Here is a 25,559-nt window from a genome sequence, read left to right on the forward strand (position 1 = left end):
AAATATATATATTCATATACGCCAAATAGAGAAGAGCAAAGAAACTTAACCACGAAACAGTTTCAAACTGATACCTTTTAGAGCTCTCTCTCTCCCTCCTCTTAGCCTCCAAACTAAGCAGCTGTTGTGCACACATAGAAACACAAGGAGGACAAGCTGCTCTGCAAACAACCAGTCCAGAGCTGGGACTTGTTCAGCCTTGTTTTTGTTCTCCTGTGAACGTCCGTTTCTTCTTCCTGTCTGCAGCGGTCAGCTTCCTCTCAGCCCCCCCCCCTTCCTCTAATGTCCGAGTCCCTTCTTCTCATTAGGCGAGTGGTGGGGAGGCTGGGCGGCAGGGAGGGGAGAGAGGGAGAGAGGGGGAGAGAGAGAGAGAGAGAGAGAGAGAGAGAGAGAGAGAGAGAGAGGGGTGGGTGGGTGTTGGAGAATGGAGGGAGGGAGAGCTGCCTGAAATGTAGGCCAAAGCGGTGGTGGGCGTTTCCATGGAACAGTGTTCACATCATCAGTGACATCATCAGTACGGGAGAGGCGACTGGTGAGGAGGAGGGGTGGGGGGGGTGCAACAGAAATGCGTCCTGATTGGCTTGGACTCAGACACGGTTCTCTCCGCCCACTCTGGTCCTCCGCAACATCCTGAGGTAAAGACAAAGACAGGAGGATGTCTGGAATCTTCTACCGCCTCCAAACTCACTGCACACACCAAAACCAACACACCAAACATTTACCTCCTGTTCTGTGGGTCCATGTGGTCCAGCAATGTCTCCTGGGACACCCTGAAGTCATCTAGAGGGGACTGGTAGCGGGATTCAAAGGAGCCCTCCCTCCCCCTGTAGGCCATGGCCTGGGCCGGTGACTGGGGCAGAGCAGACATGCTGGAGGAAGTCGAAGACACCGAGCTCAAGTCCCCCAAACGTTCCCTCCCTGCTTGGGCAGATGCTGACAGTGATGTGGCCCCGACCGCAAGAAACGGGCTCAGAACCTCTCCGTTTTCATCCTGAGAGAACAAGGAGGAGAGAGATGATTCACGCACTCCAGGGGAGTTAGTCAAATGTGAGCTTTAGATCACTTCCTATAGAATTAACATACAGGCTCATTTTAAAAGAGTAGTTTTACATATTTGCTCTCTTGCCGAGAGTTAGAAGAGAAGATTAATACTCTGATATCTGTATGGTAAATCTAAGGTTTACTAACTAACTAACTAACTAACTAACTAACTAACTAACTAACTAACTAACTAACTAACTAACTAACTAACTAAAAGGCTAGCCTGTTTTGTCAAAGGTAACAAAATCCTCCTATTAGCACCTCTAGAACTGATTAATTAACATGTTATATTCTGTTTAATCTGTACAAAAATAGTATAAAGTACAAAGTATAAACCGACACGTTGTGGCTTTACAAGCAGTTACATGCCAGACAATTTCTTGGTAAATTACTGGTGTCTAGAAAGTCCCCAGGCCTGTGACATAACCCACTTGTAAAGCCAAGCGGTCTTTTGGCTTGAGCTGCTTTCTGTTTGTATATCGGTGCTCGCAGTGTTTATTGAAAGTGAAGACATCATGGAGCAGATTTAGGAACGGCTCACTAACAAACAGCAGCTCACCCTGCCTCTGACGATGTCCATGTGGACTAACAGAGAAGCCAACTCCAGATCCTCGTTGTAGCTGTTCTTGAGAGGTACTGACCGGTAACCTGGCGCCATACGGGGAGACCGAGACAAGAGGCTTTCATTACATCACAGATTCACAACAGGACCTTTGGTCATCTCAGAGAGCGTATTATTGTTGTGTGTACCTGTCTTGAGACCATGAATGGGGAATGTGGCCTGAGCCAAGAAATTTTGGTCATTGAACATGTCGATCTCATAAACCACAAAGCGGAGGAAGGCGAATGCGGAGTTGCACACTGTGAACTGGAATGGCTTCCGGGGCCACGTGGGGTTCAGACCGTTATCAGCTGGAGAAGACAAAAAAAACAAAAAACAAAAACAGATGAAACGAGAGAGATGAGAAACGCACAATATGTATTTACTGATGGTTTTGTTACTTTTACCAGTGATACAGTAGTGGAACAAACTTCTCAATAATCATATTGTGTATATTGTGTTTCTGTGTTACACATTTTTAAAGCTGTGTCAATATCCAGCAAGAAAAAAATTGGCCTGTTACTCCTTCTTCTTTCAAAACACAGGGAGGAACATAAATAACAAGTAGAAAATAGCAGAGGAGGCTGGACATCCTTGTTATTTTGGATCTATGCTGTGTAAATATAAAAATACAATAACAAAATTCAAGTTCGGAATCTACTGTCCATAACCGCCAACTCCTCAAGAAGTCTGTCAGTGAGAGCACGACTCAACAGCTTGTATGAAATGGTATGACAATAAAAGCAGCATGGTTACTTTCCTTCCTTTAACTTCCCTAATAGCACTGTCTGCCACATAAAAGTGCAAATACAATGGCAAAGTATGTGGGAAACACCTTATACGATAAAGCCACGAAACAATTAACCATCAATTGCAACATGTTTCTTCTTTGACTGAAACCAGAGCATAAAACCTGACGAGAGCTGTGCCAGAACAATGTCCACACTATGCAGCGTGTTTTCTCTTTTTATTCCCACACATGGCTTAGTTGTTTGTACAACTTCCTGTTTTTCTAGGACCAGACAGGAAATTACACGAGGGTAATGTATCCAGTAAACAGTATCTACTCATTCCTTCAGTTCTGGCAGAGTATCACTTTACTGGCAGAGGAACCCAGGGTTAAAATTAGAGCAGCTCTCACCTTCTGAGTCAGTTTTTTGCTTGGCGCTGTCATACTCTGCCCCGCACACCTCGATCTCGATCAGAGGACAAACGATGCCACGTCCGTGCTTGGGAAGGTGCCGTGCGCCCAAAACCTACAGAGGAGAAGAAGAGGAATACAAGATATAATACTTAAGATCTTTTCACGTCACAGAAATATAAATGCAGACACTACGGCTGGGTTTCTATAGTCTTACTCTGTGGTAGTTCTGGTAAGGAAAGTCTTTTTTCAATGATTTCCGAGCGTATTTGTGGACGTTAATTGCGGTGGGCATCTGAGATAACGATATCTTTTGAAAGTGTAAGTCACACCGGATCTAAAAATATATGTATCAAGTCTGTGTGTTCATATTTGCCTGACGCCAAGAAGGAGTGCAAACTACCTCAGTGAGTTGTGTGTCACAGCCTCTGCTCCAACTGATGACCATGTAGATAAGACAGTCAAACCAGCAGCCAAAGTAGAATCACTTATCTCTTGTTGTGGTTGTCATACTTATTCTTTTGTTTAGTTGGTTGTCAGAACACCAGCAAGCCCCCCCCCCCCCTCCCCGCCCGGCCTGGGGGGAAGTGTGCCTCACAGTCTGAAAACATTTGTATAACGGCATCACACGTGCAAACACACAGTGCAGTCATCACACCACTGTACCTCTATCTCTAGAGTGACTTGTTCAAGGCCTCGTAGTGTATGTCTGTCAAACGGATCAAAGTTATCGTCCCTCATGATGGGCGGCTGAAGGACGTAGCCACTCCTTCCATTCAACATGAACAGGGCCTGGTTCATCTGCATTGGCTTGTCTGCGCACAGGAGATGGAATGTTAGAAAAATAGATAGAAGCTTTCATATGCGTGTTTATCTGCTCTGACAAGAAGGTAGATACAGCACCTGCTGTCTGGAAGTTGAGCGCTACCAGCTGGGACCCGCACAGCCACATCGGCAGCGGGTCATAGTTAGAGGAGTCTAGTCTCTGGCCTCTGGGGTAGATCCTGGACAGCTGTAGTCGATTGTACTGCAGGAACTTCTTTCCCTTGATCTTGTTGACGTACTTCTCTGCCTTGGTCTCGGGGAAGGATGACATGTCCCGGAAACAGGCTCGCTCTGTGCCGATCTCTACAGGAGGCAGGGAGAGAGGACAGTGCTCACCTACCTGTACTCGTATTGGACATGTGACTACTGAATTATGCCGTCGGTATGAAATCAGTCACATCTATGCTCCAGTGTGCGTTTTCAGTCCAGTGAGTGTGTGTGTGTGTGTGTGTGTGTGTGTGTGGGTGTGTGTGTGTGTGTGGGTGTGTGTGTGTGTGTGGGTGTGTGTGTGTGTGTGGGTGTGTGTGTGTGTGTGGGTGTGTGTGTGTGTGTGGGTGTGTGTGTGTGTGTGGGTGTGTGTGTGTGTGTGTGTGTGTGTGTGTGTGTAATCCTTACTATCTTCATCAAACGGCACAGGCCTACAGTAGATGACCAGCTCGGATAATTCCAGTGCAATCTTCTTCCTTCTCTCCATCATCTTCCCCTCTTCCAGCTGTGTACAGAGACAATAACAAAATTCACAAAATTTAATCTGATGCAGACAGAAGCCTAAAGCTTTGTTCTTCCCTCTGCAACTACTGCTCAGGTGGTTGCACCAAGCAAGACGGAACAGCTTCCAGGTGAGTGTGTGTGTGTAACTGTGTGAGTCTGCTAACAAACAACACATGTGCTCACTGCGTAGTCTAAGTTCCCTGAATACAGGTTGTGGGTTTTATAGGGCAAACACAAGTCACGACTGGCCCTGTGAACACACAATGTGGCATGAGCACGTTATAAATCTTAGTCTGCATTTCCTGTCAGCCACGTGACACAGTATACATACCTTGGCCTCTGAGGTCACGGTGACCTCACGGATCTTGAACACCCATTCCTTGAGCTCCTCTTGGCTGTTGGCAGCAACGTCGAGCACAGGGCCCGTCCGCATGGAGGTATTCGGTACGAGGGAGAAGACGTGGGGCCTGCTGCCCTTCCCGTCAGGACGCACAACTGAGGAGAAGACAAAGAAACGGGTCAGAAAAAGGTGCAGAAAAACAGGAATGAAGGAGACATTTTTTCCAATTTTAAGTGGAAAAGTTTTCCTCCAGCCACCAAAATGTGAAAGGATTTTAATTTACTTGCATCTATAAAAAGTTACTGGACTTAACAAAACAAATATGAAGAGGGGCCGATATGGAGAGACAATACTGCTGTCTGCAAATGAAGAGTGGTCTCGGCTTCATTTACTTTTGGACACACAGTCAGTGTAATTTAGAAACTGTTAAACCGCATCATCACTTTCTCTGCCAGTGGTGAGGTGAAGGAAGCCTTACGACAAAGTGTTCAAGGAAGATATAATTACATCCTTCCCATACTACCACTAGATGGAGCCAAAGAGCCACCCAAACAAACACGCACGCACGCACGCACGCACGCACGCACACACGCACACACACACACAGAGGGTCAGGTAGTAAGTGATCAGCAGAGGCCACATCAATGCATGAGAGCATGTGCCAACACTAATGGGTGTGTACTGACTGGACTGAAGGATGTCAATAAAATATCAGATACAGATCTGGGAGAAAAGCAAGAGTAATTATAAAACTGAGTGGAGAAGAATTACTAATAGAAGAGGCTGATAGAAAAAAACATTAGTTAGGAGATCATGTGCAAGCATATGATGGCCAGAAAAGGAGGTTGCCCTCTGGCAAGGTGACTGTCTGCTCTGCAGCCCTGCAGCACAGAGTCGAACAGGAAGTGGAGGGGCCACGCACCAATCTGACAGGAAGACACGTCCACACTTCCTCTCAGTAGATCTCCCAGAGGGCTGTTCTCTGTCATCTCCTGCTTGACAGAAAAGAGCAGGATTAGGATAGAAGTTGTCGCCTCTTTTGAAGTTATAATCCAAATTACACATGTGACAGTGGATAACGGACAGATGAGTGACAAGGCCTGACCTCCTTGTTGGGAGATTGGGGGCAGGCGCCCTCATTACACTTTACATATACAGATGTGTATCTGTAGCCCTCTCTCAGTTTGTGGGTTTGATACTCACAGCTCTGTCAGGCTCTGCCGCTGATGGACTGATCTCCTCCACGTAGTTGGCAGGAAACCACAGCTGCTTCTTCCCTCCACAGTCACCCTTCCACCTAAAAGAAAAGGAGATGTGATAAGATATATTGAGCAGATGGGAGGGAGGGAGGGAGGGGGGTGTCCTAAATAGATAATGTAGAGCTACATCCTGCACGAATGCTATGCCAGGCCCTCACCATCCTCCTTCCTGTTTGTCCACATTAGAGATGATGGCGTTCTTGGTGAAGGAGAGCTCATCGTCTCTCTGGGCTTTATACTCGTACATGGCTCTCACCGTGCACTGGAAAGACAGGGCAGAAGGTTTTGACGCACACGTTCACTGTGCAGAATTCAACACATGAACTCCACTGTATACTCACCTTGAACGTTGGCATTTGGTTCGCCTCCACGTAAAAGCCTGGATTCCTGCCCTCATACAGAGACCCGTAGTCTGGCTCCTATTGGACAACAGATTGTGTGATAACAGTTCTTTTGATTCGGCGGCAGGGGATTTTAACACAGAATACCAACTACACAAATTCATATTTCTTTGAACAAAACAGTCACATTCTGATTGAACTCTTAAGATAGACAATATTTGTTGTTTATTAATCTCTAGTAAGTGCGCCATAGACTGTATAGTGGTACTTACAGCAGTGCCTATCTTCTCCAGTGTGTCCTCATTGATGGGGTAGCGCAGCTTCATTTTGCGGTACAGAGGGTGCTTCTCATAGTAGCTGATGAGATCTACTAGGCTGTCAAACTCTGAGGTGCCCAGCACCACGGTCTGACCCTCCTGCTGCACACGACAGTGCTTTATCTTACCCTCGGCCCTGTTAAGAAACCACAGATATCCAGTCGATTACTTTGCATTCATTTGAATATTAGTTATTATGATAATCGTGACTCTTCCAGGTACATTAAAAAGGAATTTAGAAGCCAATAAGATATAAACAAATATCACTGAATGGGGCAACAGGACTGAGTTACCTGAAGGAAATGGCAAACGAGTTGGGTTCTGCCCTCTTCCTGACAAGGAAAGCCCCGTCACGTGGAACCCTCATCAACATGTTCTCAGCATGGCTCCTGGAGAGGTTGGCATGGTACCACCTTGGACAAACAACAAAACATAGATAAAGGCAGGGGCACAACTTTTCACTTCGCACCTCTTGTCAGCGACCAGTCTACAATGTCTGTAGTTATAAAATGATATTCAGAGTTGAAGTAAAAAAATGGGGCAAAGCAGTAGATAAAACATTAATTCTAATCTGTGTTAAGACTCACTCTTTGCTTTCGTGAGCATTGGTCTGAGGCACCGGCTCAGTCAGCTTCATCTCAAACTCATTGCAGCGCAGCGCCACCTGCTGGTAGTGGCTGATCAGGGCAAAGAGCGTGTCGAACACCAAGTTGTCTGTCAGGTAGAACTTGGGGCTACCTGCCTCCTGACGCGAGTGGATGCGACAGTGCTGCACCCGCCCTGAACGCCTGGTGCAGAGATGAGTGACATGGAGATAAAGGGAAGGTCATCATTAGATCTTCCAAGTGAAAGCTCGCTGAAAACCGTTAACCTTGAACATGCTGCCCTCTGAGAGTAACTACACGTTGTTTCCATACATTTCGTGTGAATCACATACATACAGATTGATTAGCTTTACATCCACTCAGAGGCATAAGTAGACAGAAGGTGAAGGGTTTCAGATCGTGACATCAACCACATTCAATCAATAATGGAGAGATTGACAGTGAGATTGATCTGCCAGTGCGTCACTCAGCTATTTGCATGAGTTAAGGCGACAGAACACACACAATGAGTGAGGGAGAGTTTCCCATAGCACAGTATGTTATATAACAAGACATGAGACGGGCTGTTATTCAGATTCAACTGATGTTAATAACAAACAGTAAACGCTGACTAAATGCTAACTGTAAATTGCTAAATAATATTCCCAACCAAAGTGAGAGGTTTTGTGTTTATATTACCACAGTTAAATGCAGTGAACTTAAATGTGCTCTTTCCTATTATTAACAGTAGTTTTGTCTATATAGTCCTGTGCTATCTACAGCCCATAGCTGCCAAAACAAATGCAGTTAAGAGTCTTTGTAAAGTGTGCAGCAATTACGAATGCGAAAGTGCGTGCACTATACCAGAATGACAGAGTGTAGTCTCCAACAAACGTCTCGCTCTCTCGGACCAGGAAGGAGCCATCAGGAGCTCCGGTTTCCAGGCAGTACTCAGACAGCAGCCTCTCGGCTATCTGCCGCCCGTCCCGCCCTGCGCCCAGCTTCCCGTGGAACCATTTCTCTGTCACGTGCTGGTCCATGCCATTGGACACCTGTGAGGTTAGAAAACAGAGGGAGATGCTATTCAGCTCAGAGCTCATGTGCAGAGAAAAACCAAGTGAAAAGACCATCATGATATACAGTGCAAGCAGAAAATGCTCAGGCCCCATCGATTTTTGTAAAAATTTCATCTCTTGATGAATTTTAGCAGAAGCCTAAAGCCATGTGAGCACTCAAAACTAAAATGACCTCCAATCCTTATACAGTGTTGCTAGAGTACTTCTACTAACCTCTCTGTGCTCCTCCTCGTCATCGTTACCCTGGTTATTAGAGGTCTCTTCTGAGTAGTAGATCTTACTACTGGTCAGGACAAAGAAATGAGGGTACCACTCCTGGATGAAGAGAGCAAAGATGAAGGAAGAAAAACAGTTCAAAAGAGTCAAAGTGGCCAAAGTAAGCAAGACATGCCTTTTCTTTTCTTTTTTTTTTTTTTTTTTTTTTTTTTTTTACAAAGAATTCAACACACCAAGAAAAACAAAATCGAGGCCTGGCTCCAAGAATGAGCACAACCCAGTTATGAAATAGATGTTAATCAGAAAAGAGTGGTCAGCTGCAAGATGATGATGATGATGATGATGATGAGGCTTTGATTTATTACAGCTAAAAGCAATAATACTTCGGAACATAAAACAACACACGACTCAAAACAGAAGCTACTTCTTTGCAAAGGAGGATTTCAAGCTTATCATTGTTCGTCAAGCAGCGTCAGGACTCCTCTTATACCCAGTCAACATGCTTACATGGTTAATGGGGTCTTCCAGGTACAAGATGCCGTTTTTGATGGAGTTGCTGATATCGTTCTCCGAGTAGGGAGTGGATGTGGACACCTCCTCATAGGCACTGCCCTCTGCAAGCTTCTTATGCTGCAGGGGATGAAGGCAGAGGAGGAAGAAGGGAACATACAATCAGAAATACTGGATACAAAACATCAAGTCATGCTTTTTTCCTGTAGATGAATATAATTTATATATATATATATATATATATCATCATTTCTCATGACTCCAGGTAGCTCCTGACCTTGATGAGGATTTTCCTCTTGAGCTGGTTGGGTGAGGGCAGTCCATCTGCCACAATATCCACCGCCTTGGTCAGCAGCATGTCTCCGAACACCTTCTTAAAGTGAGTGGCCATATTCCTCTGCTGCACAATACTACAGTGGTCCTCAATGGACAGGATGATGGGGTAGCTGAGGGGAGGACCACAGATACAGATACAGAGTTGTGACTTCATAGAAATCCCCTCCTTATCTGCGCTTATCTTATTTTCTCACACTCTACAATGACGAGTGATGTCACTGCAGCCTGACCACATTGTTTCCTCTGATATTTCTGCGTGTGCGTGCGTGTGTGTGTCCTATCCCCTTTATCCTCGTCATCTCTTATCCTTTCACCATCTCATCACCACTGCCTGCTGTAAAAATACACAGAGTGGGTGGCATGTAGACTCACTCGGATGTGACAAAGGCGTGCTCTTTGATGGTGGTCAGCACATCAGAAAACTTGATTTTTGTTGTGAGGGTGTGTCCGTGGTAGATGACTGGCATTCCATCAGGACCATCCCAGCAGTCCACTGAAAATAAACACACATACACGATGCACGCGATGTAACTTCCTCTAGTATATGTACATGAAGGCACATGTATTACAGAGTTACACAGACGTTTATGTCATTTTTGTTTGCTTTTCTATGAAGCGAAGTGACCCTTCAAGTCACTACAAGCTGGTCCTATTAAAAATAACAAAAAAAAAAAACCTGCTTGACAAGGGTTTGTTGGGAAGGTAATCTACAGCACTGTTACGTAACAGTCTGTGTGTGAGCGTGGGTGAGGGTGTGGCAGCTGTATTAAAGGGTGAACTGTAAGGAGGAGGGGTAAGACAGTTAATTATTAGGTTGGAAGTCAAGTGACAAGTGATTTACTGTACGTGTAGTAAAACTCTAGTGTGTGTGTGTGTGTGTGTGTGTGTGTGTGTGTGTGTGTGTGTGTGTGTTTGTGTGTGTGTTTACCCACATTCAATACAGCGGCAGCCCATCCTCAGACAGCGAGCGTACGCCTCCAGGGACGACTCACTGGAAAACTGGTCTCCCGTCAGGTAGCTAAAAATAAGCGAGTAACGTCAAAGTACGCAAACAAAAACAAACATCTAACCAGTCTGTCAAAGGAGTCACACGTCAGGGACTGTACCACAAACACACACTTTGTATGGTAGTAGCCTAAACACATTGATACTGCTAAATCAAAAGGGCTCCTTCCCTTTTGTTGACTGGAGTCAACACTTCTTACTCATTCAGTTGGTCAATTCAAACATAATCAAAGCTACATGGTAGTTTTCATTCCACTGCTCCAGTGTGTATTGTTTCCCAGCTAGTACAGAAGGTTATCATTTGAACTGCCTTTCACACGCTTTTCAATGGCAGGAAAAATACATTTTCCTGCAAAATACACGCCTGGATCTCATTCTGGGACATAATTGTTAAATAATACACTTTTATCTGATGTATGAAGTCAGTTCAAAAGCCCTCTTTGGTTCGAAGTTTCAGAGAGAGGATGCCAGACTTCAGTGTTCCCAGGCTGTAATTACAATTGGCTGAACTAAATGTGAGCATAAATGTCCTCCATCTCGCCGTTCCTTACGTGTTGTGCGAAGAGGAGATCCAGTAGTGGGACAGGGGGTTGTTCATATTCTCAGGACAAACTTGGTCCAGGGAAGAATCCCAGATGGTGTTCTCTTTGGAGAACAGGTATGTCAGGAACTACACAGGAGAGAGGAGAGCAGTGAGAATGAGGCTGAATTCACACGTAGGCATTGCCCCTGCTCACAGACTTCACTGATGTGTACCTGAGGAAGTCTCAGAGTGACAGGGGCTGTCCAAATCCACAATTTATCAAGTCTGCAGAAGCCTCAAGGCAACTTTCTTTGGACTTCCACAGAGTCCACTTGGAGTGCACTGACTTCATTCTAAAGACTACCCCTAATTCATTGCAATATATGATCGATGTGACGACGTAAGAGGTAATAATAACAATACAACTAGAGTTGCAAACAAGTTTAACAGGGACCAAGCACCCCAAAGCATTTCAGACCTGGTGGCTCACTGATCCAAAGCAACCAGGAAGCAGAGAGCATCACCGAGTACAACTTTAACACGTAGTTTGTACACTTGGGCAGGATCAGAAGCGCTCCTGCAGGGCACACTGCCAGGATCTGATCCAGCCTTGGACCACAAGGATGTTGAGTCTGTGTCTGCACCAAAATTATTCGAAATAAATCATTTTGTGCCATATTTACGAGTGATGAAGCGTCTCTTATAAGTACTGTTCTCTCAAAACTTAAAGAGGCAAAAGCTCAGTGAATGTGCAATCAAATCCCAGACTTAACTTACATCCTACATTTCAAACTGTAAACATTTGCTAAATAGTACATAACATTTGTAAATGCTTGGGTAGTGCACACATATATTAACAAGCGGACACAGTGCAAGTTGACACTGTGCAGTGCAATGACCTCAGTCACTCACACTTTAGTAAAGAATCAGATCTGATTTTTCACACACACACAAGCACACACAGAATGTGCAGAGGCTTAACACTTTGGATTTATTTTTTATAATCTGCAGAGTTAGACAGGAGTTAATGCTCAAGTAAAACTGGTACGTTACTGTGCATATCAACTACTATATGATTGAACACTTCAGATAAGTCATAGTATACATGGCCCTGTTCACAGCTGGTATTCATATGCGTCCTCAGTGATCCCATCACAAGAAATCAGAGTTCGTCAGTTCACACGTGACGTTAAAATGCGTCTCCGCATGCGTCTCGATTGACAACTTGTGACTCCATCTCACTTCTCCGTTTTATATTCAAATAAACAGGTATGCATTGTTTTTTTTTTTTACATGTGTGTATGTGTGTGTGTGGGTGAGTGAATGAGAAATGGTGAGAGAGAGAGAGAGAGAGAGAGAGAGAGAGAAAGCGAGCAGGGCGCGGAGGGGTTGAGTGAATTAATGCGCTGTGCAAAGCTCTTACAGTAAAATAAAAGTTTTATCCGTTTGAAATAGTAAAATATTTTCGGTTCATTATGAAACTGCCGTGGGAGTAATAAGACTGAGACAGAAGATGTCAGTGGAGTAGGCGGTCCTTCAATGTGGCCCAGGACGGATTTGCGTTCACACTGCTAAAAGAATGTGGACAAATGTGGCCCAGACAAACCTCTGAATGTGGTCTGAGGGATCAGGATTTCAAATGCGTCCTCAATGCGTCTTGGATTGCGTTCACACCTGAACTTAGAGATGTCCGCTTGTGATTGGATCACCTGAGACAGATGTTACTACCAGGTCTGAACAGGGCCCCGGACAGAAGTCTGCAGGGTGGCAGTCTGCGAGTCCAGAGGGTGAACATTTGGATTCAGTCCGTACCAAAACAGTTGTGGTGGTATTTGCTGTCCTATCAGCACCCTCGCCTTTAACAGACTTCCCAGTACGGGTCAACAAAAATAATCTTTCTTATTACCAATTTTTCTTCTTCAGGTGTTATTCTCAGCACTCTACACCCGCTATTTAACATAGTATAACCGCAGGCGCAGAAAGACAGTACCAACCCCTGCAGGCTGGCTCGCACCAGCTTCCTCTTTTCAGTAGTCATTCATAGCTTTATGGTGACCACAAAAAGCATCCCTCGCTTTCTGCAAAACTCTCACACCGCGCCACATGTCAATAACCTTTTCTATCTGTGTGGGAGGAGGGTGCTTTAGGCTGAGATCATGGCTATCCATGTCAATTTCTGAGCATCTTCTTCTTCCACCCACACCAACAACACGGGGGGTGCGTAAGAAAAGATATCTGGCGAAAAACATGTTTAAATTTTCCATTAGTAAGCAAAGAGCCAAAAAAGAGCAAGAAAAGAAGTGAGAAAAAGATGTGGAAAAGAAAGAGTGATAGGCGGTGAGAGTGTGCGTACCTCGTCTGCATGGAAATAAGGCTGCTCCACTTCTCTCAGGGGGTCCTTCAGGTAGCCGAACATAAACTCCTGAACCTTGTTGTCGTCTGTAGCCCACATTTCCTGGATTCACATATAAACACGGACGTATTGGAGCATGCAAATCAGCAATAAAATAAATGTTAAGAGAGAGATTACAGAGATTACAGAGAGATTACCATTTGAGACTCCAGGAGGAAGCTCTTGAAGTCCTCTAGGGAGATCCTCGGTTCTGGTCTGTCAATGAACCTGGCAGAGAAAGTAATGGTTCGCTTCAGTAAACACACACCCGTGACGCTGCACAAAAGATTCACTGTGTGTGTATGGGGTTTAGTTTTGACCTACCTTTGTAGAAACGGGATCTCCATCTGAAAAATTGGTCCAAAAGGAAAATTTCAGTTAATTAATCAAAGTGCAGTTCTTTCACTGTGTCGTAATGTAGATGGACATAGACATCCTGTAGGGGGCTGGGTGCTTAGTGGTGGGGGGGCAATGAGGTCATCCATTTAATCTGACCTCAGCCTCCCTGCCTGCATCTCATCTGTGTGTTTGTGTGTGTGTGTGTGCGTGTGTGTGTTTGTGTCCTAATGGCCTCCACCAGAGGGGTTTGGTGGGTTTTTAACTGGTCCATATTGATCTCACAGCCATTTGAGAGCAGACAGATGGGGGAGGAAGGGTACCTTGGCAGGGCATCAGATGGGGAGCTTGGGGATGAAAGTGCTGGGCCAGAACTATCTTTGGATGCCGAACAAAAGACTGCACTTACGTTTTTCTGAGCGTCAAACATGAGGCTGCGATAGAGCTGGGCAAACTGACTGAAGGACACATCTCCATTCCTCAGCTCTGACTCCTATAAAACAAGCAGCACAATGGCTGTTAACGGCAGATAATAAATCTTTAGCTTCGAACAACATCACACTGAAAGGGGAAGTGGGCAGAAAGATGGGAGTGGAAGGGGGTTTGCGATAAAGTAGGAGGTGGTTACCGGAAGTTTCTCTCGGAGGAACCTCATGTTGGGCACCCTGTAGTTGACCTGGCTCAGCATGCTCTTCAGATCCTTACAGGATATCCTAAACACATACACACGTTTTGTTGCAAAATCAAAGACAAACATGGACATGCACGTACAACGAGCACAAAGACTTCTACCAACATTCACACGTAGACACACTTAAAAACTTGCAAAACGCACGCCCCTCGTGCTCGTGTTTTTCTGGCTTCACTTTTACTACACAGCCTGGAATTTTGGCCCCGAGGAGACAATACCCTAACAGCGTGACAAAGGCTCGCGCTTTCGTCAGGGATGTAACAGACAAACATCTCTGTACATCTCCTCCATCCTCTGCAGTCTGTTTCCTGCAGCAGGAAGAGGTGCTGGTGTGTGGCTGAGAGCTTAGTTCCTTCACTACACCTCAACAAGAGCTCTTTCGCAGACACCTACCAGCCTGATTTTCTACTTGCCCTAGATGCTACACTGGGGAAAGGGCACACAACTGGTGCACCAAACAATTGAGTTACACCTAATGACACCAATTTCCCGTGCGGGTGATCTGATTACCTCTGCAGTTTTCATCTTTTAACCGAGCTGACTTACCTGTCTTCTCTGTTACGATCAACCGCGTAGAACTGCTTGCGTAACCACCTAAACAAAAAAAAGAGAAGAGAGAAAGGGGCATTTAAGCGATTTAATGCGAACATAAATTCTGTTAAGTAACAATGCCGTCTGTTTTCATCAGCTGTCAAAAACCTGAGCTTTGGATGGGGTGTGTATTTACATTGGCGTTGTTTACCTCTCTATCTGAAGCGGCGTCGGTGACTTCAGCGTGTCGGCCACAAGCCAGTTTAACCCCTTCACCCACATGGTCATCTCCTCATCAGACGTAGCTGAGGAAAAAGCATCACATGATTCACTTTTGATGATTTTCCAAACGGTTCCCCCAAGGATTTTTGGGGGGGTACGTTACTTGCACAAAACAAGGGTCTAAGTACAGAGGTTGTCGTATACTGTGCAGATTGTAAAGCTATTCTAGGCAAACTTGTCATCTGTGATCTTATAAAACAAAAGAAATCTGACTTGAGTACAGGATATATTTATTCACATACACAAAAAGCAATACAAAAAAATAAATGTGAACATCTGTCGTACTAATGGTTGACTGGAGGAGGTTCATAGTTAATGAACTTACTGGAAGAAGTATTCTTGTTCACATATAAATATGCATGCATCTAATGCGGTGAAGTGAGATCTGATCACAAGTGAGTCAATCAAGACGCATGTGGAGACGCATTTCAAAGACAGGTGTGAACTGAAGTACTTATAGCTGAGCACTTGTGATCAGATCACTGAAGACTGAAGCATGTTAATACCAGGTCCGAACAGGGCCTATGATGGTAAGGTAAAATGCTAATGCGCTACTTGTATCTGAATGTATGTAAGCCTCTCTCCGTGTCTGTACGTACCTGCAAGGCTGAGTGATTTAAGGCGAAACTCTGTGCCATACAGGATGACAAAGCAGTGAGCCTGGTCCAGCCGCGCTGCCGAGTCCTCCACATAGCGCTCAAAGTCCCGGGACTTCTGTCCAGGACGGATCTCCTTGATCTCTCGAATGTCGACTGGGAAAAGACAGACAAAACATTACAACAGTTAGCAAAGCAGAGAACCATATGGACGAAATCAAAATCATCATAATGATAAAAATGATGTTCATCATTGTGATTACTTTTGAGCGGCATCAGCACTGATCTCCGGATTCAATTCAATTTCGGTTTAACAAAGCCAGAATCCATTCATTTTGATTTCATTCAAATCTGGATGATTCGATCACATCAGCTAAAAGCAAATGTTGCGTACAGCCCTTCTCAGAATTTATCCTGGGAAATAACATTTTTATCTACATTTAACAGATGTTTCCTTGAATATAAAATCGGGTGCACAATATAAGTTAAAATGTAAACATATTTCCTGGGTACATAAAACTGTGGACCACAAATTTATTTTCTTTGGCAAATGCCAAACCACTAAAACATGACTTATCTATGTTTTTTTAGGTCCACATGTGCAAAAGGTTGAGCAAGAATACTTAATAATCTGCACCTTTTACAAGGGCACATTAATCATTATCACGTTGATATTGAACAATTACGCTTTATACCAGATAAAACTTTATGATGATGTGATTTATAGACAAGCAGTTCCTTCTATCCTCAAACCCCTGGATTCAGTGTACCATCCTGCCCTGCGTTTTTATTACTGGTGATGTTTATGGTCCCCATCAATGCACCCTATACAAGAAGGTTGGTTGGTCCTCTCTATCAGAAAGACATGACATTCCTATTCATTTACAAAGCCCTTAGTGGGGGGGGGGGGGTTAATCATTGTATATTACATCTCTCTTGGGCAGATCAGTTGATGCGCCCCAAACTCGGTCACACGATCGGCTAACACTCCATATGCCTGAGGTAAACTTTGCGAAGGCTGCATATGGAGTCAATGCCCTAGATACATGGAATAAGCTACGGAGCACTTTAAAAATTGAGATATCTATAAGTTATACACTTTTTAGAAACAAGAAGTTTTTTTTTTTATGTACATCCAGGTCTCTCTTGAAAATGAGATTTCTATCTCAATGGGATTAACCTGAATAAATAAAGCTTTAATAAAAAACTGATCAACATCATCAATAACTTGTGAGATAACACCAATGTGATCACGTCTTCATGTAACATCTCAAACTCCATAAATAATGATCTTGGATGAGCTTCAAACCCAAGTCCTAAGTGTTTCACACTTTCATTCATTCATATATCAGTTTCTAACAATAACCTTCCATCACAGAGACCAGCATGCAGCATGAATGAATTTCAGGCCCCTGACCACATAAAACAGCAAAACAGAAGACATGAGCTGAACCACATATAGGTACACTTCAAATAAAAGACTCACAGTAGACAGATAGTTAGTTATTGATTCTATAGGAAGAAGATGATGAAGTTATTGACCCCAAATTAACCTTGGTTTCCCCCCCACCACTGAAATCAACCAAAACCACCATTTACTAACCTGAGACATGTTGAGCAAGTCGCACAAACCAGTTTGTGAACCAGGCATGTGTGTGACTTTTAGGGGTGCTTGTGGTTTTAATAATTTACAGTGCAAAGTTCATAATAACACTGATATGCCATTTAACAACACTGGCTCATATCTAGAAACTATTGTATATCTAATTTTCCCTACACTGGACTTTTAAAAAAAAAAGCACCACAAAGATTGCTTCATCATGTATCTTTAAGGAGGATACTGGAAAAAAGAGCTGATACAGTTTTGTCTTGACTCCATTAATGAGCAATTAGAAAATGTTAGAAGGGGTCAGAAACTTCATGAGAGTGTAGGCTGTAAAGTAGCTCAGCAGGTTCCTATCAGCACTACATTAGCAGTATTTAAAAGACCTACAGCCATGACTCTCCTGCTGAACACACACACACACACACACACACACACACACACACACACACACACAAACACACACACACACACACACACACACACACACACACACACACACACACACACACTTCTTTCAGCTCCTGCTCCTCTTCCTGCACCCGAATCACACATCCTGTGCTTTTGTCGCCTACACACCACATCTGTGCTTGCGCATAGGTGAGAATGTGCATGTTCAAAAAGTCAAAAAAAAAAGAAAAAGAAAAAAGTATGTCTTCTTGTGCAGAAATCCACCAAGCTGAGCTCTCTAATCATACATCATATCTCAGTTTACTCTCCCGCTATACGGGCCAGCAGACTTCCGTTGAGAGCAAGGCAGCTATGACAGGCTGATCTGTTACAAAACACTTTTAGTCATTTGAATCAAAATATTTAGAGCCCGCCTCAGACAGATGCAGGAAATAAAGAGATAGCCAGAGGTGTAACCTTACCAACGGAGATGAGAGGAGGTATCCTGCAGCACACCCCCACACTTCCTCCAGTGCTCCGTCCTGCCTTCCACACCATTTCTACCACTCCTCACACGGGCTGGTTTTATTTGGAATTGTGAAAAAAACCATTGCCAATAACATACCTGAGTTTCAGAACCAAATATGACACCCTTGTTTGAGGTAGGACGGAGTCTAGTGCTGAAACAATTAGTGGATTATTCGGTAACAATTTTGTTAAATCTTTTAAATCAAGAAAAACAGAATATTTGCTGGTTCTGAAATGTGAAGATTTTCTGCTTCTCTCTGTGATATATCAATCTAACTGACATCAAAATTGAAAACTTTTAGGCTTCAGAGAAAATAAATAATGTGAACAAACCACCTTGTGCTGACTGAAATATCTCTAAACCCTGGACCTACCTCTTGAAATGTACACATTGTTACTATGATTCTTCTCTCCCTATGTAATAATATATATGCGTGTGTATATTTTTCCATCTGTGCCTTTTCTTTCTTGTTCCTTTTCTTGTTCTTTTCCTTTCTTTCTCTCTTTCTAAGTATACTGAAAAATGACTTCAAAAAAATAAAGTTTAAAAAAAAAACAAAAAAAAAAACACTTTGTGCTTTAGGAAACTGTGATGGAGGTTGTTCTTTTTTTTACCCTTTTCACCATGGCATTTTACCGATTAAACAATTAATTAATCAAAGAATAATCAAGGTTTACTGATAGTGAAAACAATTAGTTAGTTGCAGCTGTTTATACATTTGCACTAACTATCTGATCAAAGAATAAGTAAAGACTACATCTGACCAGGTATTTGATACAAACTTTGGTAAGTGACAGTTTGAAAGTACAGACAAAAAAAAAAAAAAAAATAAAAAAAAAAAAAAAAAAAAAAAAAAAAAAAGAGTTTTGATCGATACGCTGCCCCATTTCTCACTCAGATAAATTCAAAATCCCTCATCACATCTTCAGTTCGTTCAATACATTACAACAACAGTGTTATGTGTTGCAGAGAAAGGAAAATTACAACTGCACAATATTGACAAGTAATCATATGCTATTATTTTGCTGTAACTGTGATACAAATAGCATCTACTGACAGAAAATTATTCGAGAACTATTTTGATAATTGATTAATCCTCATTTTTCAACCATTAATTCAAAACATTTGCTGGTTAATGCCGTTCAAATGCTACTTTTCTTTGTCATATCTGGTTACAAACTGACTATCTTTGTCTTGGGAGTGAAAATACATGTGCATCATCTGGGCTATTGGAAATGAGCAAGAAGCCAATTGAGAAAAGATTAGTCAATGGTTTGTTTCAGCCGTAATTACATTATAAAACATACAGACGTGTCTGATATTTCACACGTTGACCAAAGAATAAATAAAAAGCTATGCTGTATATTTTGAACATAAAACTCTATTAGTTGCAGTAGTTCATATAACAATTTTCAAATTGTCGAGTGACAGCCCACAGCATTACAGTGTTTCAGCGTGCACTTCGACGTCAGCTGATCGTATCAGCTCCTTTGATATCACATCGGATAAAGTGATGCGGAGGACTTCCTACCCCCCCGACGAGTAACTTTCATGCAGCTAGATGGGTTCTGTTCCCTGTTTTAACACAGTGTAAATGGAGCGAGTCTAACTGTGATTGTTTTCCAGTGACAACCTGGTCTTTACTATAATGTTGTCATATAGACATAAACAATCTAAAGGTAGATGCTGATTGCGCAACCCTGTTGCTGCCTGCGGGTAAACGTCCAACTAATCTGTCGATATGTTTTATAGAAATAAGCCGGGTTGACGGCCAAGTGTGTACAGAGAAAAGGAGCGGTGTGTCACCTTGAAATGACATCAGACGTCTGTGGCGACAAAGCACGTGTGTCCTTTGCGGAACATATGGAAAAAAGCAGGTCAGAGTGATGACAATTTCCACAGGTTCTTCCAGCCACATTTACATTACTGAAAAGTCAACAAAGTCTACTGGACAATTTCTTCATTATTTACAAGGTTCCGTTCCAAAGAAATTTCCAGGATGTAGCTGGTGACGACATTTACGTCACATGGTTTTAAACACAGGTCAGACCGGTGACACTTGCTCATTCACACTCCACTGAGATACAGATGATGTACAACACACAGTTTCCCAAAACCCTCTCTTGAATACATCTCACATTCCTCCGTGACAAAGGACAGTAAGGGCTACAGCTATGTTATGTTCAATATACATTAATCTACTGAGTATTGTCCCAGTTAATCATTTAGTTTTTTTTTTTACATGTGAGGCAACAGGGCAAAATGTCCATTCCAGTTTCCAATGCGACATCTTCAAATGTCTTGTTTTGTCCAACCAGCAATCCGAAGCCAAAATATCCAGTTTATGTACAATTATGTGAAACAGAGAAAAGCAGTAAATACTCACAACTGAGAATCAATAACTACTAAAACTAAAATGGCGTAAACGACTTAATCGCTCATTATTTTTCTGTTGATCGCCTAATCATGTAACTGACTGACTGTTTCAGTTGTAGGATTCAAATAATAACAGTGAAGCCATAAATAATCAAAACGATCAACTATTGGGAGTAAGTATTACTACGCTCTTTGTCCCACTGCGTCATCAATTCTGCAGTAGTTGTGGCACGCCATCATTAAGTAATGAAGTGTGAAAAATGTGGAATCCTGTCTGTCAAAGTTAATCTGGTGTCACAGTCCTGCGTGTTAACTAACTGGTTCAGTTAGTCCTGTGGGGAAAGCTGAGCGTGAGCGGGACAGAGGCAGCTGACCGAGCACCGGCTACCTGGTCGTCAGAGAAGCCTTGTGGATCCCTCAACACAGACCCATATTCAGACTCATGATGAATATGTTGAGCTGTATTACTTTATACAGAGAGGTGTTTCTGTTATCGAGCCTACCCTCACTGGCTTAAGCGGGGGTGGACAAAATAATAGAAACATCTGTCCCTTTTAACGCAGTACAATTCAACAGCACCACAAACTGCCACCTGCAAAATGCCCATAAAGCTGATTCAGCATCTCTCTTAAACACCTTCACCACACAGTGAACATTATAACCTTCATGAAGGTAGGATTTATTGCAGGACCGCTGTATTAAACTGCATTCGTTTTTTTGCTAGGGGTATCTTGAACACCCATCGTGAACACCCATAACAGTGTAAAGCAGTCCTGTTCATTGATTTGCAACATTGCCAACAATGGCCAGAGATCAGTCTCATGGTATATGATGTCATACTCAGAACTCCGCTCCTACAGTCTTTCTGCAACATGAAAAAACTAAAGCCCCCTTCCTGAGCAACGCTAGTAAATATGAGAGGATCTGACGCTGTGGTGGGCATCACCTGAGATGGGAGGTTCCTCTACCATGTTACCAAATCATTTCTCAAGAGTGTGAGAACAAATTTGGAGGATCATTCATAAAAATCTAGAATTGACTCATTCAGAGTTTGTGCATCAAATTACTCACTTTGACATCGGAGTTGCTCTTTCGGGATGATAAAAGTGGCAAAATGACGTGTCACACTCAAACATGAGTAAGATTCATGTTGAACTCAGTTACACTCAGAAACCAGACGTTCTCAACAGGGTTTCATTTAAAAAGACTGGGATTGTATATGTCAGATATAAGACCTTTACATTTATAATGTCCCCTGGTTATACAGTACTTCTAACCAGTCTCTTACCGCCTATTGCTCTGAGAAACCACATCCTGCTTTGCCTAGATAGTTGACTTTATTATCTATCTTGACAGCCCTACATTTATTGCATCATACTGTGATTGATATACACAACAGGGTCCAAAAGTCTGAGACCACTTTCCCGTTCAAGTGACTGCGAAAGTGGTCTCAGAGTTTTAGACCCCACTGTATATCTGCTGCCAGTTACTTTGCTGGCACAACCTTGTGTGCATGAAACAAGCATCTTTCTAGAAATACAATGACACCACCAAAAAAACAGAGAAATAATCAATCTGAGAGGAAAATTTGTGTAAAAAAAAAAACAAAAAAACAAAAAACACTTTGATCAAGGGACAAACAGTTACGCTTCTCAGCACTTTATATTTAGCTAAAAACTAAAGTGCTGATTTCACAGTTAATGGACATCATTCTCTCACTGCCATTGATAAGGGGGTAAATACAGCCGGCCAAATCGTTCCCAAATGATCACACACTTCCAGTAAAACCCCTCATATTCTATTCCTGTACGTTAATGAGCCGCCTAGGCCAATTTCACATCTCCAAGAGTATCAAATTGCAGCTATGAGCTCATAAGTGCATGAAACAGAGAAGATGATACTGTTGTGTTAAAAAAAAAAAAAAAAAAAAACAAACAAAAAAAAAAACAACAAAAAGAACTAAGCCTTCTGTGTTTTTTTTTTCTGTGTGTGTGTGTGCTCTTTTTGCTGCATCCGGAGCAGAGTGCAGCTGTGCACAAGGCATCCTGCTACCCACGAGACAGACAACTTAACGACTCACTGAAGCCCTGCGTATCCTCAGTTAGACACGCTGTTTTGTTAAAGATTAACCTGAACGTCAGCTTCCTGGTAAATTACAGTATATTCCTATTAATGCAACTAAAGTGTTCCAGGAAGTGTTATTTCTTCTTCTTTTTGTTTACCCTGGATTTGTACCTGAGATGTGATTTATCTGTTTCTGGACAACACCGGTTGTTCCTCTAATATCTGCACCTGTTCTTTCAAAACATTATATTAATGGTACAAAATAAAAACTAAGAATTGGACTTTTAGGTACTCTAAATGGCAAACAATACACCAATCAGAGCTGAAATAAAATATGTAATATTGATATTGAATAGGAGGCACAACTGGTATTTTTTTCATATTGTTATATAGCTTGAATGTTGTATTTGTCTGGTCTTGGAGGCTGCATCAGAGTTAGGTAACAAAAACTGTTATATTGTTATTAGGCTGTTTTCTCTGAGTAAAATGAACAATGATTGCCTCTACCTGTTTCACTTTCATTTGCACATTAATAATCCTTGTTTCTCTAAATTTTCTTGCATGGTAATATATTCTAGAAACACCAAGAGTGCCCCTAAATACTGTTGCATTACCAATATTACTGCATTAATCAATAACATAGTGATATGACTTGAACTTTTGTAGGATCCAAAAGATTTTGGAAGTGACTGACATCATTCTCCAGCTGTTTACGATACCATCTTGTCATCATTTCATGTGCGTGCACCAAGTCTTTTGTGAGCACCTCACAATACTTTACAGTTGTCATATTTCTGAATGCATGTAAACCAACCAGTTCTAGCATGAATACCATTGTGCCACAACCAGTACTCAAGAGCATCACTACATGTCAGTGTGTATGTTTTGGGTTTGTGTTCGCATGCTACTCACTCTCTCCCTCTATTTTATCCGTGCCGCGAGTCCAGATAATAGTCCTGGTCTCCAGCTTGACTTGAAATGTCCTTCTCTCTGGCCGCTGGGACTTCTTTGAATAAAACAGTGTCAGTACTGTCCCCAGCTCCAGGTCTCGGTACAGGTTGTTCATCTCTGTGTCGTTGTCCATCCACGGAACAGGTCCGTTGGAAAAGAAGCCTGAGGTCCCTGCCATGTTCACTTCCCCTGTTTGTTATCCGCTTCCTCTCAGAACAATCTGCTCAGTCCAGGCCTAGACAGGGATACCTACAGCAGGAGAAGAGAGGGGGAAACCCATGAAACAACAATTCCCCAGGGACTTCTAGTGTGTCTGTGCTGTACACACATTATACCGCAGTGAAGAGTTGACACATGTTTTAAATAATACTGGAATCCTTACCATACATGTACTGTACATGTTTATGTACGTGCAGAAATGCTGTCAAATGTGTACGAGCATCCAAATTATTTTACAATTACTCTGATCCTCATGTGTAAACATTTTAAACAAACAATGTTTATTTTGATAAAAATACTCATACCTATATTTTGAAATATAGGTGAAAAGTGAACTTGTAGTATGAGTATTTTCTAAAAGCTTGAAATATGTCAAGTTATGAAATTATTTACACAAAATCCTTACAACAAAAATAACAAAACAGCAGTAAGATATGACAAAAGCAATGCTGCCACAAGAGATAAAATATTGTTATGAAGGACACCTATAAAAAATAATTACACTATATATTTCATAATTTACAATTTGCTTAGTATATGAACATTTAAGGTCAGTGTACTTGGTTTTACATAAATATGAACTTATTTAATGTTTTATACATGACGGTACATATAAAACAAACGCTACGGCATAAGTTCATGTAAAGAATAAATGTGGTAATAAAAGAGCATATATATTATATAATACGTAGCTATGCTGTATTAAATCTGTAGAAAAGTGGTCATAATTAAAGAAAAACAGGGAAATTGTGTGTTGGCATACAAAGCATATAATCTAAACATTTCATAACATGTATGCTCTTATTGATTTTTCTACATGGTTATGGTTACTCTCAGTATTGTGTACAAATGGAAGCCTGCCAAGACCCTCCAGTAAGACCACTGTGATTTATCATCAACACTGATGTAAATAAATGTCAGCTGCAACCTAAAAAACGTCCGTCAAGGAGAAAACGTGTGGACTAAGCTCAATCACACCAGATAACTTTCTCTCCAACATGATTTTGCCTTTTTTGAAGCAGCGGGGAGGTTTCGTCTGATTTAGACTGATTTGTTAAAACAACCAACAGGCCTGTAACCTGCTGCAGAGGACAACAAAGTTTCCTTTGGATACATAAGAAATCACATTATTGGGAATACAACTGGTGGCGAATAGCAGCGGAGTGGGATAACAGTGTAACAAGAAACGTCTGGCTATTTTCACAGCGTGGAAACGGGGCCGGTGTGTGCTAGCATTTCGCTGGGCCAAAGAGAAGAATCATGGCTGGTTTCACCTCTGAAAAAAAAAGCCCAGGTAGCAGGAGGTATTTTGCCGCTTTCTTCCTCCTCTCTTTCGCCTTTACCGTGCGGAGAAAAATCAACTGGAAAACAACACGTCGCAGGGGCTGCTGTGCTTGTACCTACCGCCGCAATCTCGGCCCAACCGCACATCTCCAACGGCTGAGGCTGCTCCTCTCTCCTCTTGCGCTCCCGTCGTCTTTCTCCTTCTCCTTTTTTTCCCCCCGCGCCCCGCTTTTCCGTGATTAAATCATCGCTAGGGTCTGGAAAGGCGCTGCGGTCCCGACGATAAAAATCCCAGTTTCCTCTTCTCCCCTCCGGCCGTCCATAGAGAGAGGCAGGCAGACAGCGAGAACCGTGGCAAGACTACGCAAGTTTGTCTGCTCTTAGATCCAGCCAGCGCAGGCCCTTCCCCCCAAGCCGACCACCAGCAGTGTCATCAGACCGGAGTCAAAAACCAGGCATCCGCCGCGGGTTTTCACAATAAAAGTCGTG

General features: G+C 42.7%; 1 protein-coding gene across 1 annotated transcript; it reads right to left on the reverse strand.

The window, feature by feature from the left end:
• Positions 1 to 587: 587 nt before the first annotated feature.
• On the reverse strand, positions 588 to 25,204 carry plcg1 (phospholipase C gamma 1). The gene is made up of 33 exons (XM_022741959.1): positions 25,191 to 25,204; positions 23,529 to 23,816; positions 15,658 to 15,810; positions 14,988 to 15,081; positions 14,792 to 14,839; positions 14,183 to 14,267; positions 13,964 to 14,047; positions 13,543 to 13,565; positions 13,377 to 13,446; positions 13,180 to 13,281; positions 10,855 to 10,973; positions 10,231 to 10,316; positions 9,671 to 9,791; positions 9,240 to 9,408; positions 8,960 to 9,082; positions 8,450 to 8,551; positions 8,025 to 8,212; positions 7,164 to 7,364; positions 6,870 to 6,989; positions 6,532 to 6,712; positions 6,260 to 6,337; positions 6,077 to 6,180; positions 5,863 to 5,956; positions 5,582 to 5,651; positions 4,651 to 4,814; positions 4,224 to 4,320; positions 3,687 to 3,911; positions 3,450 to 3,598; positions 2,784 to 2,898; positions 1,792 to 1,953; positions 1,601 to 1,689; positions 723 to 991; positions 588 to 630 (listed from the first exon to the last, which is right to left on the reverse strand). Exons 2-33 carry the CDS (start codon positions 23,743 to 23,745, stop codon positions 588 to 590), a joined length of 3,945 nt encoding a protein of 1,314 aa, XP_022597680.1. The 5' UTR covers positions 23,746 to 23,816; positions 25,191 to 25,204.
• Positions 25,205 to 25,559: the final 355 nt, after the last annotated feature.

The sequence above is a fragment of the Seriola dumerili genome, unplaced genomic scaffold (genome assembly GCF_002260705.1).
Source record: "Seriola dumerili isolate Sdu_G_001 unplaced genomic scaffold, Sdu_1.0 BDQW01000057.1, whole genome shotgun sequence".
NCBI classification, from domain to species: Eukaryota; Metazoa; Chordata; class Actinopteri; order Carangiformes; family Carangidae; genus Seriola; species Seriola dumerili.

Bases quoted from the DNA above. Each gene is read 5' to 3' on its own strand.
- plcg1 (XM_022741959.1), bottom strand. From the start codon at position 23,745: ATGGCAGGGACCTCAGGCTTCTTTTCCAACGGACCTGTTCCGTGGATG. The intron at 9,792-10,230 runs GTGGGTAAACAC...GTTTATTTTCAG, and splicing joins GGGCTGCCGCTGTATTGAAT to TGGACTGCTGGGATGGTCCT. The intron at 631-722 runs GTAAATGTTTGG...TCTTTACCTCAG, and splicing joins ATGGACCCACAGAACAGGAG to GATGTTGCGGAGGACCAGAG.